The 12,030-nt window shown below is 34.2% G+C and overlaps 1 protein-coding gene across 3 annotated transcripts; it reads right to left on the bottom strand.

The window, feature by feature from the left end:
- Positions 1 to 1,963: 1,963 nt before the first annotated feature.
- LOC128207188 (protein max-like) lies at positions 1,964 to 8,030 on the bottom strand. 3 transcript variants are annotated; one of them, XM_052909973.1, is made up of 6 exons: positions 7,877 to 8,030; positions 7,705 to 7,767; positions 5,661 to 5,774; positions 5,237 to 5,332; positions 3,915 to 4,038; positions 1,964 to 3,157 (listed from the first exon to the last, which is right to left on the bottom strand). In XM_052909973.1, exons 1-6 carry the CDS (start codon positions 7,913 to 7,915, stop codon positions 2,997 to 2,999), a joined length of 597 nt encoding a protein of 198 aa, XP_052765933.1. In that variant the 5' UTR covers positions 7,916 to 8,030; the 3' UTR covers positions 1,964 to 2,996. The 3 variants fall into 3 exon arrangements, with proteins under 3 accessions (XP_052765933.1, XP_052765934.1, XP_052765936.1); XM_052909974.1 differs by lacking the exon at positions 5,237 to 5,332 and having other exon boundaries at positions 3,915 to 4,043; positions 5,660 to 5,774; positions 7,877 to 8,029; XM_052909976.1 differs by lacking the exon at positions 5,237 to 5,332 and having other exon boundaries at positions 7,877 to 8,029.
- Positions 8,031 to 12,030: the final 4,000 nt, after the last annotated feature.

Raw genomic sequence — 12,030 nt, 5'->3', positions numbered from 1 at the left:
GGTGTGTTTGAGACATTGTGCTTCCGTGCACCAAAAACGTTTCAAATGGTGCACCAAAATGATTATGAATAAAATATATTGTGTATGCAAGACATTGTGCCCTTGCAACCAAAAAGTTTAAAGTGGTGCACAATGGCCATATAAGGTTTACAAATATAACATTTATTGTGATCTTTACCTGCAGACTTTAAATTCATTTTTTGTTATTACCAGACTCCTTTGAAGTGTTTGCTTGTTCTTTGAGCATGATATTAATCCAAAGACCATCTATGCTGAAAAACAACTTGCCGTATCTGTCCTGAATCATAATGCCATTCTTTATCACTTACGAGTTTCCCTTGACCTTCAGCAGATAAGCAATGTTGTTTATAGAGCATTGTAAGACAAATGACTCGCACAAGGTATGTTTACTATCTTAGATTCTAGTAAATACAAAGAGTAATAATTCTGCTCCTCGGCACAATATTCTTCTATAACAATCATCTTCACAAGATTGAAGTCCCTCAAATGGTGTATGAGAGTTCTTTACACAAAGTTTCAGGACGAACAGACAAACAAAAGCAACTCTACATTCTTAGCTCAAAATTGTGAGGGCATAAATTACTTAATCTGGAAATGTATGAGACAAACATGATGAGGTGTCGTTTTCTTTCCAATGGGATCCTTGGTTTCTATTCCCTGTAAGGGGACCTGTTTTTGTCCTTTTGTAATGAGCACCATAGCTGATTTCTACCCACAATGTTTGACAATTTAAATACTACCTTTAAGAGTTTCAAAATTCAAAGCAATATGTGTTTAGCTATTTCCATTTTGCCAAATTTTTATCAAATGTTCAAAGGGCAAACAACTGTTGCTGAGGTGCAAAATAAATAAATTTACCGTCATAATATTACACCATTTCAAGCAAATATGAAAGCAATTATTTTTACCTTAGTACAAAATGTATCAAAGTGCATGCTAAATCCAACAACACACCAACAAACAGCAACTAGGGAAATCATGTCTCCATCTAAATATGCCTTCCTTACAGGAACTTCACAACTTTCAGTGATTGCTGGCCATCGGTTGACAATTCAAACCCATTAATGGTCAAATTAATGCGTAAAAATAATACCTTATTCAACCATCTTGAATCCTATTGATAAAGTAGTCATGTCAAGCACCAAACCAGCTTAAGATGATGAAAATGTGAAGGTACTGTATCAAAAACCTGCAATGATGCAGCATCAAGTGTGGAAGTAGTTTGCTCTACAAAATCCAATATGACTGCCAGTCAGCTATCTTGAATGCGATTGCAACATGTCGAGTCACTGTGCCTTGATAAAAATTAATCCATGCATTCATGTTCGCGATATATAAACACCGTTAAAAATTAAAGGGCCTTAACTCTGTGAAAATTACCCAGAGCAGAATATACCGATACTAATGCACAAGGCTTGATCCTCATCACTGCTGTTGTTTTGTCAGTTTTAGAGATTTTGCGCTTAAGAACTAATCACTATGGGCACTATTTCAACATCAAAGGGTCGTAACACTGAAAGATTAACTCTGCAGAACATACAATATGAATGCACAACTAGGCTTGGTCCTTATCATTTCTGTCGAGTTTCATTAAAATCCCTCTGGCAGTTTCGCAAATTTTGTGCAGATATTCTAATCTCTGTGAGCACTGTCTTACATTAAAGGACCATAACTCTACAATACACCTTGGCAGAGCAAGCCATGTAAATGCTCAACTAGGCTAGTACTGATCAGTTTTGTGAAGATACCTTTGAAAGGTCATCAAAATCCCACCAGCATTTGTGAAGATTTAGCTTGCAACAAAGTTGGTTGCATCCATCCATCCAGATGGCCAGCACAACATCAAAATGTCTCCTTCATGGGGTCAGACAATTATTCCTCTATTGCTTTTAGAACTTGTTTGCTGGGGTGTATAAAATACATATTAACTAAAAACAGAAAAATCATTGTGATTCTTCACAATTTAATTAAAACATACAATTATTATATAACATAAACAACTAGAAAAACATAGTCAATAATCAATATAAAATGGAAATGATGAATGAAAGTAAACAAATGAAGACTACCAGCCCCATATAGTTTCAATCTTCTGTTATTTTCCAATTGCACAAAAACTCATACAAGTTCAAAGATATGAAAGAAATTGTTCAGAAAATAACCTACTCAGTATATAGAATGAATTAGGTGTTATTCCAAGCTTCATAACAAAATGAATGATCTTGACCTATCCATTATTCTTTAGTGTACATACTGTGGCAAGACTACGATGATTTAAAACTTTTATCACAGAACTTTTAATTGTTCAAAGCCTTTTTTTAATAATATCTGTTCAAAGTTAAAACACACATATTCTATGCAGAATACATATACATAGTTCAAGGTAAAATTTCACCATAAATGCCAGAGAAGAATGAAAGTACACGAGGCTAGGTATTGTGTCTACAGATCAGGCCAGCCCAGTATCTGGATAGTTATGCATTCCCCTTGCTTCCTAATCCTTAGTTGCACCAGGTCAACCCAGGTCAACAGAGTTGACTCACAAAAGTAAACAGAAAAATATCCAACGACATATATACACATGCTCTGGATTATCTCGATCTAGACAAACAGGCAGTACAAACTGCAGAAATGGCACAAAATTATTTCGCTTCAATGAAGATATCATCCATTCAGAGGTAATCTTTTTTCAAACAATCATTATTTATTACCAAAGAAAATTTAGAAATTAAATCTAGTATTACGATTCTCATATCTCATAAACTGATTATTCTTTTCATTACAACTGCCCTGAAATATACTGAAATTATTTCTATTCAATTTAATATCATAATTTTGCAAATAAACAGAAAACAAACTACAAAATATATCACACGGTGACTTCCTGCACCATTGCCGATCATTAAAACTTCCTGGTACACCAACCACCTGGCCAATGAAGGTAAAATCTCCTGTTCATTATTATGCACACGATATCAGTCCACAGACAGTTTAATTTTTTTTGCAACAGGCACTTGTCCATTTGTTTCCTCAGAATCTGATCCAGAGACATCAAATCCCAGCCCAGCACCTCGAGAATTCACAGAGCCTGACACTGCAAACTGTCCTGTGCTCTTGGCTTTCTCAAGTGATTTAACTGAAAGACAAATTATAACCATAAATACATGATTAAAAAGCTTTAGAACACATTACTGTTCTTAAAACCCTATTGTGGTACTGATAAACTATTATTATCAAAAACATGCATGGGGATCTTAGTTGATTCATCATAATGGCATTACAACAGTTACATATATTACATGATCCCTGCCTAGCAAACCGGTTACCCATGTCTGTTTTAGATTGTTCAGTTGAACAAGCCATTATCAAAAAATAATACAACTCAAGTTCTGTGCTCTGCTATTTATGTGAGCATTGTCTCCGACAACGTGTGAACTAAGGCCACTTAAATATTGAAGGTAAGTCAAAGTGCAACTTTTGCACAACAAGTGCATGCTCGCTTTGTCAGGATTTTTCAGATGAAATAGGGTATAACTATATATTTACTAAAGCCAGCGTTATGAGCCTTGCTACACATATGTATTGTATCTTGAAACACGAGTTTGTAGCCCAATTGAATTTCTTAAATGTTTTTTTAGTAATGTCGAAGGTTGAAATTAATTGCACAAGAATGACGCTGATGACACAACAGTAAAACCATCTGAAAAACAACAATAGACAGCTAATCAACAGTTTAAACTTACTAAAGATATTCATTTGTTGAAATTACATAGAGCTGTATGTCAGGGCAAAAACAGGAGCTGTATTTCAACTGCATTGATGCAGACTGCAGTTATTTTTCAAACATGACATAATCCACATCTATAATTTCATTATTTGAATATGGTTCTTACTTTGTTGTTCTAGAACTGTGTTATGTCTTTTAAGCTCATCAATATCTTGTTGATGGCTGTGATTTTTTCTTCTCATGTATGTTATGTAATCTGCTGCTTTTTTAAGAATCTGTGCTCGAGAAACCTGAAATTACAGAATAGGACAGTTACTGGCCGTATCTTTGTTCAGTAGGAACATGTATTAAATCATTTAGAATTTTAAACTCAACAAAATAGGATTTTGAAAAAAAAATCAAGAGTGGAGTAAGAAGGTGCATAATCAGACAGGCATGGACCTGGTTTCAATAAAGAATTTTGGTTTGTACCCTTTATTGACCTTGGTATTAAAGGTCAATAAAGAGTACTATAAATGATACATTTGAACACTTCAGGGCTTTTTCTGACCATTTTGGGAAAAAGACCCTAGACATTTTGGGAAATTTTGCGTCGTGAAAAGAAATAGCTGTCTAGTCTCCTGTGAATTAGGAAATGATTTAATATTAGTTTATTTTCCCTTTAAAAGACCCACAATGGCTGAAATATCAATCCTTGGGGTGTAAATATCTATTGCAATAAATCATGACAGATAATATTTCATATCTCTGAATGTAATGAAAACAATGATTTCCGAGTTCAATTACTAAAAAAAACTTCACATCACATAATTTATTAGGATGTTGAAAATGAACCAGTACAGGTAAAAAGAATTTCCGAAAAAAAAAAAAAAAAAAAAATTTTTTTTTTTTTTTTTTGGTTGTGATTTTTTTCTGAAGATTGGGAAAAATATCTTATATTTTGCTTTGGGAATGGGTCCGATAGTCGGACCCGTGGGTACTATAGAAAAAGCCCTGCACTTGTTCAGCTTAATTTACTTTCAGTGTATTAGCAGATTTATATATGTATTTCAGTTTAATAGTTCACAAGATTTCAACAGTAAGTTAAAGTATTCAAATAATATCTTAAAATCCAAGACATTTATCAGTAGAAAACAAAATTAGGGTATTAGCCAGGGTTTAAAAAGGTCAGGGTGCTGCAGAAAAGGGACAGGGTGCTAAGATAAGTGGGCACATTTTGTCCAGCTGTGAGGAATTTGAACATGACATTTCACAAATATTAAGAATTGTGTTAAGTTGAAGTAATAGTAGGTTTCAACTGCAAAATATGTCAAGTATGAATGGCTTAATAATCTTACTTTGAAATTTAAAACAAAAAACATAACAATTATTTGATTATCTTGAGCATTCAATTTTATAAAGGCCGAGGGTGTTACCAAAAAGGACAGGGTGCAGCACCCTTCCATTACTCTTAAGCTAAAACCCTTATAATAGTATATATTTTCAGACTGAGCCATTTTGGTTCTGGTCCTTTCCGGTACTGGTCCTTTTTGGAAGTGGGCCTTTACGACCCTCATTCAAGAAATCATGTGTTCTCACCTGAACCTGTAAGAAGACAAAAGAGATCAATCTTACAAATTCTGCAAGTCATTTATACATGTAGATTAAACTAAACTTGAAAATAACGTGAATTCGCCAGTAAAAGTGTGAATCAAATGATAAATGAGAACCCTGGAGATATTGCTCATAAAAGTGTTAAATGCAGTTAAATTGCAAGTAAATTCTTAGATCATACAGGAAGTAATATCATATAAAAAAAAAATTACTTGAATTATGAAAACTTTTCTGATGATCATTGTAGACAAAATTTAGAAAATCTAGTCAAATTACAAAAGGAAAAAGCAAGACTTGTTGAAAGTTTTTTTGTGCAAACCTTAACCTTTTCTCCATGGAGTTGCGGTACAGAGTCTCGTAAACTAGTAAAGCTTTCTTTTATGTGGTCCCTTCGCTTTCGTTCCAGGGCATTATGGTGGGCTCTTCGTTCAGCCTGAAGGAAAAAGAGTGCATTCATTTGAAAAAAAGGAAAAGCAAAACCAAACTTCTTATGATATTAGACCAAGCCTTAATTAAGAATCCGCTCTAAAGCTCTAAAGGATTTTAAGGTGAAACTCAACAGCTTTGTGGCTGTAATTCAGCCATACTTATATTAAACCAGAGGCACAAGGGCTGGTGATGACCGCTCAAATATTCTGTGGAGCGGCGAAATATAAAATTTGCCTTTTTATGAACAAAGAAACAACAATGGAAAAAGACTGTTGCGGTCCATGAAATTATAAATGTTCACCAATTATGGTGTAGGTCACCTTGGTAACAGAATACTGTACACCACTGAGGATCTCTAATACCTCTGAAACTTCCAAGTTTATATGACCAGAAGGATCAGATTATTGGCTATAATTGTCAAACATGTCTGTGAATGTGTTAATTGCTTTTCAAAAGAAACACATAAAATAAACTTGGAATTAATAAATTCTAAATATTCTGCCTTCAAGGGTTAGTAACTTTCTTGAGAAGAACACAAATCTTTTGATGTATTTAACATAGTCCATATAATTGAAAATATATAATTGTTTAATAATTAATGCTCTTTTAATTAAATTTAATCAGGACTAAACTTATGGAAAATAATGGGAAGTGTAAACTTATAAATGTTAGACCAATGTATTATCTTCTAAACTGATAGATTTTATAACTGTTAAACACATTCTTTACCAAGTATTAAAAAGTTTTAACTCTAAATCAAAACCTGCTTTAATGTTTCAATAGGTTATCGTGTTACTTTTAAACCAATGACCAGTGCTCCAGCTAGTCCTAAATAGCAGGTAAGCACACCGTTCCCCATTACCATCACCCTGCATTTTTTCTACATGCTATGCCCTTTTATTTGACAAGAGTCAATTTTCAGAAAAATAATAAATATACATAATTTTGACTATTAAAAGTAAAGATAACAGCTAAGGTATTCATAACACACTACCAGTATTGGAAGTAGTACAACCAATACACAAGTATTGAACATTGTCCCTTGCAAGAACCCAAGGCTCATTCAAAGCACATCAAAACTGCCCTTTCTGACTTAGCACCCTTAATGCTATGTATAGCCTGCCAAAGCATCAAAGGCTTCAACACCAGGCCTCGACAAATCCACTCTCACCCTCAAATTTGCGAGTGAATATCGAGGTTGAGCATGTCAGCGAACCATTTTGTTTTTCTCAGGCTGTTCATGCTCTTTAGAATAGTGGCTACATGGAGAAACTTCATTGTTGATATTTTTAAACCTCTGTGAAGGCCAAAAAAAACCCAGAAAACTTTCACACATATATTTTCCAAAACAAAATGATTGCGAAAAACAATCCAGATGTAAGCAGTCAAATTGAAACCTCATGATGGTCAAGTATATTTATATCGAATGAGGAAACCTATCATAAATAGATTTTCGGATAAACAAATTTTTCGAGGTCTGAACACGAGACCTGGAAGTCATGTACAATTTCATACACACAATAAAGCAGTTGTCAATATCATCACGAGCCTGCATGGCCTGCAGTTTAAATGCTTTCAAGGCTTGCTTGAATTCTGGATTTTATGTGAGCATGTGTTTGCTTGATGCCAATCACTAAGCAATAATTTTTGATCGCTTGTTGAACCAAAGCCCAATTCAGACGACAGATTATACAGTAAAAACTATTATTGTTTTACTTGAATCCTTTTTTTGGAGTTTGTGCCAGTTATTTAAGTAAGTTGCATATACATGTGTATTTGTTGACATCATCATAAGAACATGTATACAAAACATTGCGCATGCGCAAACGATTCTTGTTGGGACATTGTAACGCCCTAAAATACAGGATTTAATAAATATACAATAGGCTTGGTTGTCTAAATTGTCGATTTAATCCCTATAAAGTTTAACTAACCGGTGTCATATAACTCGTGGAGCTCTGGGTTCCCATGCTCGCAAACCCATCTTCGTCGTCTTCCTGTAAAAAAACGATCGAAAGTTTAAACACCAAATAAACAAGTATTAGTATCGGAAACATATGAAAATATGTCAAATAAATGTAAAGTGAAAAATGTTTTAATGCTCACATCACTCTCGATATCAACATCTCTGTCTTCGTCGCTCATTATCGGTGAAACTTGAAAGCCTGCTTGCTGATTCAGAGAAAATGGCGACCAAACAACGCCACGAGGTCATTACCCACGTGCTGTCCTGTCAAATAAACACAACTATTTTTGGATGTCTTATATGCTCAAAACATGTTTTTTAAAACAGTTCAATGAGTCGAAAATAATCCCATTTAAACACGATTTCTGTTTAATTACAATCATAAAAAGGATAGTCATTTTCTTTCAAATATTATAAAGGAACTACTTTGTTAATAATGTATTGATTCGCATCCATAGCAAGTACTTTAGCTTTCAAAAGTGCTAAACGTCACTACCATCTCCTACGCAGTGACTTCCCTTGACTTTCAGAAAATATCCCTGCCTCCACGTTAAAAATATAGCTATATTTCAGCTTTATTATTGTTTTAAAATGTCACATTATTTTATCTCGTTTCCTTTGTTGTTTTATTTATATTTTGTGCACTATTTCCAATGTTTACCAACATTGCAATAGATTTTGTGTGTGTATGAGCTCACACACATATAAAAAAGAGTCATGTAACTTGATAAATTAAGTATGATGGATGGTTGAGAAGCCTTGTATCTTGTATAAAGGTTTAATGCAATATATGAAGTTCTTGCTGAGATATTTAATAATTTAAATAATAAAGGGAAATCATCATATTTGATCAAGTTTCAATGCAATACATCAAGCATGGTCAAGAAGTTGCTGTGATATTGACTTAAATGTGCTCATATGCAAATGCTTCCTAGTCAAGTAGCCCCCAAGTCAAAAAGCCCCCATTTTGGTCAAATAGCCCCCACTCACATTTTAAAATTGTTCAAATAGCCCCCCCAAAACGCCCCCACTTTTTCATTTTTTTATATGTATGTATGCATACTTATGTTATTCCAAAACACTTTTTAACCTTTATTTTTACAAAATATAGTGCAACTAACATTATTTGTATATTAATTAGTCTGAAAATTTTACCAAGTAAGAATAACAAACGTTTTAAAATATATCTTATAATTAATATATTATTACATCAAATCTACATTTTAAATGTTAAACTTTCTAAGTCATAAGTTTTTTGATTTTTGGTGTTTTTCTTTATTTTAATATTGATTAAGCATCAAACATAAAGCTGCACTCTCAGATTTACCGTTTTGAAAAAAAAATGTCTTGGAAAGAGCAAATTTTTGCGTAAATATCTGCAAGCCAGTGCTAAAAGATTGCTGACAAAAGATCAGATTGCAGATTTTCATATTTCCGTTCAAAAATTAACATTTTATGGCTAAAACCGAAATGCTTAAAACATCAATTTTTGAACTTGAATATAAAAATCTGCGATCTATTTTCTGGTCAGCATTCTTATATAACTGGTTTCCTTGCATTTTCGCAATAATCGGCTCGTTCCAAAATAAAGGAACAACAAGAATATATAATTTAACTTTTTTGTTTATTTTGAAATAATTTTCACATTATTCACATCTTTTAAATACACATTTACAATGTATGGTAAAATGTATTATGCATTCTCATTGTACAATACAATATACATTAACATAGATGGAGAATGTTATTATATGTTAATACATAGTTATGCAGCTGTCACTAATCTTGTTTCATTTGTTTTTGGGACGGTGTGCACATATGCAGGCCGGTCTCGGTCAGATCGCCAGATCTGTACATGTCCCATGCAGCGAACACACGTGACCTGTACGCTGCCTTCTGGTTACGCTGCAAGCGTTGTTCTGAGACCAGGCGGATATATATACACGTATCTTAAAAATATTACCACTTACCTTCAAATATACATTCAAATTAAAAAGGAAGTGGGGGCTTTTTGACCAAAATGGGGGCGTTTTGACCAAAATGGGGGCTATTTGACTTGGGGGCTATTTGACCAGGTTCCATGCAAATCATTGACCAAAATTTCTAGGTCAAATAATAAAGGGGCAAAATTGTATTATATGCAAGATTGAGTAATCATAACTTAATTTATTAAGTAGGTTGGATATGTAGATATCCGTATCCAATACAGCTTAGCATTTTTATGTTAATAAATAATTAACTTGAGCTCATCTCGATGTTTGCGATCTATTGTAATCAGTTTTACATTAACTTATCCGAGAATTATACAAAGATCTAGTATTATCATATTGATTCTATTTTCATCTGATTTTAATATCATGTCGATATATATTTAACAATGTTCGCCTATCATTATAGCATTCCTCAGTAGTCCAGTAGTTGTCGAGATATTGAAATGTCAAAAAATAAAGAGCCATGATTTACATTATATGCAAAATAATTACCTAACTTGATCAATTAAGTAGGTTTGATAATAGGAAACACCTGTCTAAAGTTTCATTGCAATACATGAAGTATTTGCTGAGATATTGACTTAAATGTGGTTACATGCAAAACCTTCACCAGAAATTCTAAATCAAATAATAAAGGGCCATAATTTGCATAATATGCAAAATACAGTTACCTAACTTGTATTGTTGATGGCTGAGTACGGTTTTATAGTCTCAATGAAATACATCACAGTTTCTGAGATATTAACCTATGTATGCTTACATGCAAAACCTAAACCAAAATGTCCAAGTTGAATAATAAAGCGCCATAGCTTACATTATATTCAATATGCTGTTATCTTACTTCATTAAGTAGGTTGGATATTGGGAACTCATGATGTGTTTGCTGAGATAATGACTTAAATGCAAAACCTCAACGTTGACGCTGATGCTAGGGCGAGTAGTATAGCTTCCATATTCTCCGAAGTCTAGCAAAAAAAAATGCATAGTAATTTGACTCAGATTCTGCACATTGCCTCAGAGTAGATCATAATGAACGATTGTTTAATATACAGGACTATGTGTACTGAACACGTGTGGAAGAACTTAAATAGGCAGAAACTTGACCATGTAAGCTGGTATGGCTAACAGAGTGACTGTATGCCAACGCATTGCATATAGAAAGTGATCCAATTTTTTTAAACATCCTTTAATGGTGTTAAGTAGGAGATATGGATGGAAACAAAACAAAGATCCAACTAGATATTGCTTTTTTGAAAAAGTGCTCGTCTCCCCAATGGTGTGGTCATTATGCTGATAATTAATCAACGATGGACATGAAATTTGAACTTTTTGACTGTAGAGGAACCAACAGCAAGCTTTATTCAATTATTGATCGGAAACCATGTTTCAGCTCAAGGTCCTCGTGACCTTGACCTTTGACCTACTGATCACAAAAGCAATAGGGGTCATCTACATGACCAACTTTGCATACTAAGTATGAAGCTCCTGGGTGCAAGCGTTCTTAAGGTACTGAGCGGTAACTGTTTCTTCACCTCAAGGTCACGGCAACCTTGACTTTTGACCTACTGATCTCAAAATCAATAGGGATCATCTACTAGTCATGACCAACTAGCATACCAAGTATGAAGTTCCTGGATGAAGCATTCTTTATTTATTGAGCGGAAACGAAGTGCGACGTATAGACTGACGGACTGACCACAAAATCAATAGGGGTCATCTACTAGTCATGACCAACTTGCATACCAAGTATGAAGTTCCTGGGTGCAAGCGTTCTTTAGTTACTGAGCGGTAGCCGTTTCTTCACCTCAAGGTCACGGCGACCTTGACCTACTGATCTCAAAATCAATAGGGTTCGTCTACTAGTCATGACCAACTAGCATACCAAGTATGAAGTTCCTGGGTACAAGCGTTCTTTTGTTATTGAGCAGAAACCATTTTTAAGCTTAAGGTCACCGCCAACATAATGTTTTTTACCTGAAGGTAACCACGACCTTGACCTTCGACCTTTTGATCTCAAAATCAATAGGGGTCATCTACTAGTCATGAACAACTAGCATACCAAGTATGAAGTTCCTGGACCCAAACGATCTTTAGTTATTGAGCGGAAACCGTTTTTTCACCTCAAGTTTACAGCGACCTTGAACTTTGACCTACTGATCACAAAGGGGTCATCTACTAGTCATGACCAACTAGCATACCAAGTATGAAGTTCCTGGGTCTAAGCATTCTATAGTTATTGAGCGGAAACGAAGTGTGAGGTACAGACTGACTGACTGACAGGCAGGGCAAAAACAATATGTCTC

The sequence above is a fragment of the Mya arenaria genome, chromosome 11, assembly GCF_026914265.1.
Source record: "Mya arenaria isolate MELC-2E11 chromosome 11, ASM2691426v1".
Taxonomy (NCBI): Eukaryota; Metazoa; Mollusca; class Bivalvia; order Myida; family Myidae; genus Mya; species Mya arenaria.
Note: the sequence above shows the minus strand (reverse complement) of the source record. Positions and strands in the feature narration are given on the sequence as shown.

Coding starts and splice junctions, on each gene's coding strand:
- LOC128207188 (XM_052909973.1), bottom strand. CDS start 7,915: ATGAGCGACGAAGACAGAGATGTTGATATCGAGAGTGAT. Junction 5,775..7,704: donor CCACGAGTTATATGACACCG/GTTAGTTAAACT, acceptor TTTTTCCTTCAG/GCTGAACGAAGAGCCCACCA. Junction 3,158..3,914: donor CACAGTTCTAGAACAACAAA/GTAAGAACCATA, acceptor TTTGTCTTTCAG/TTAAATCACTTGAGAAAGCC.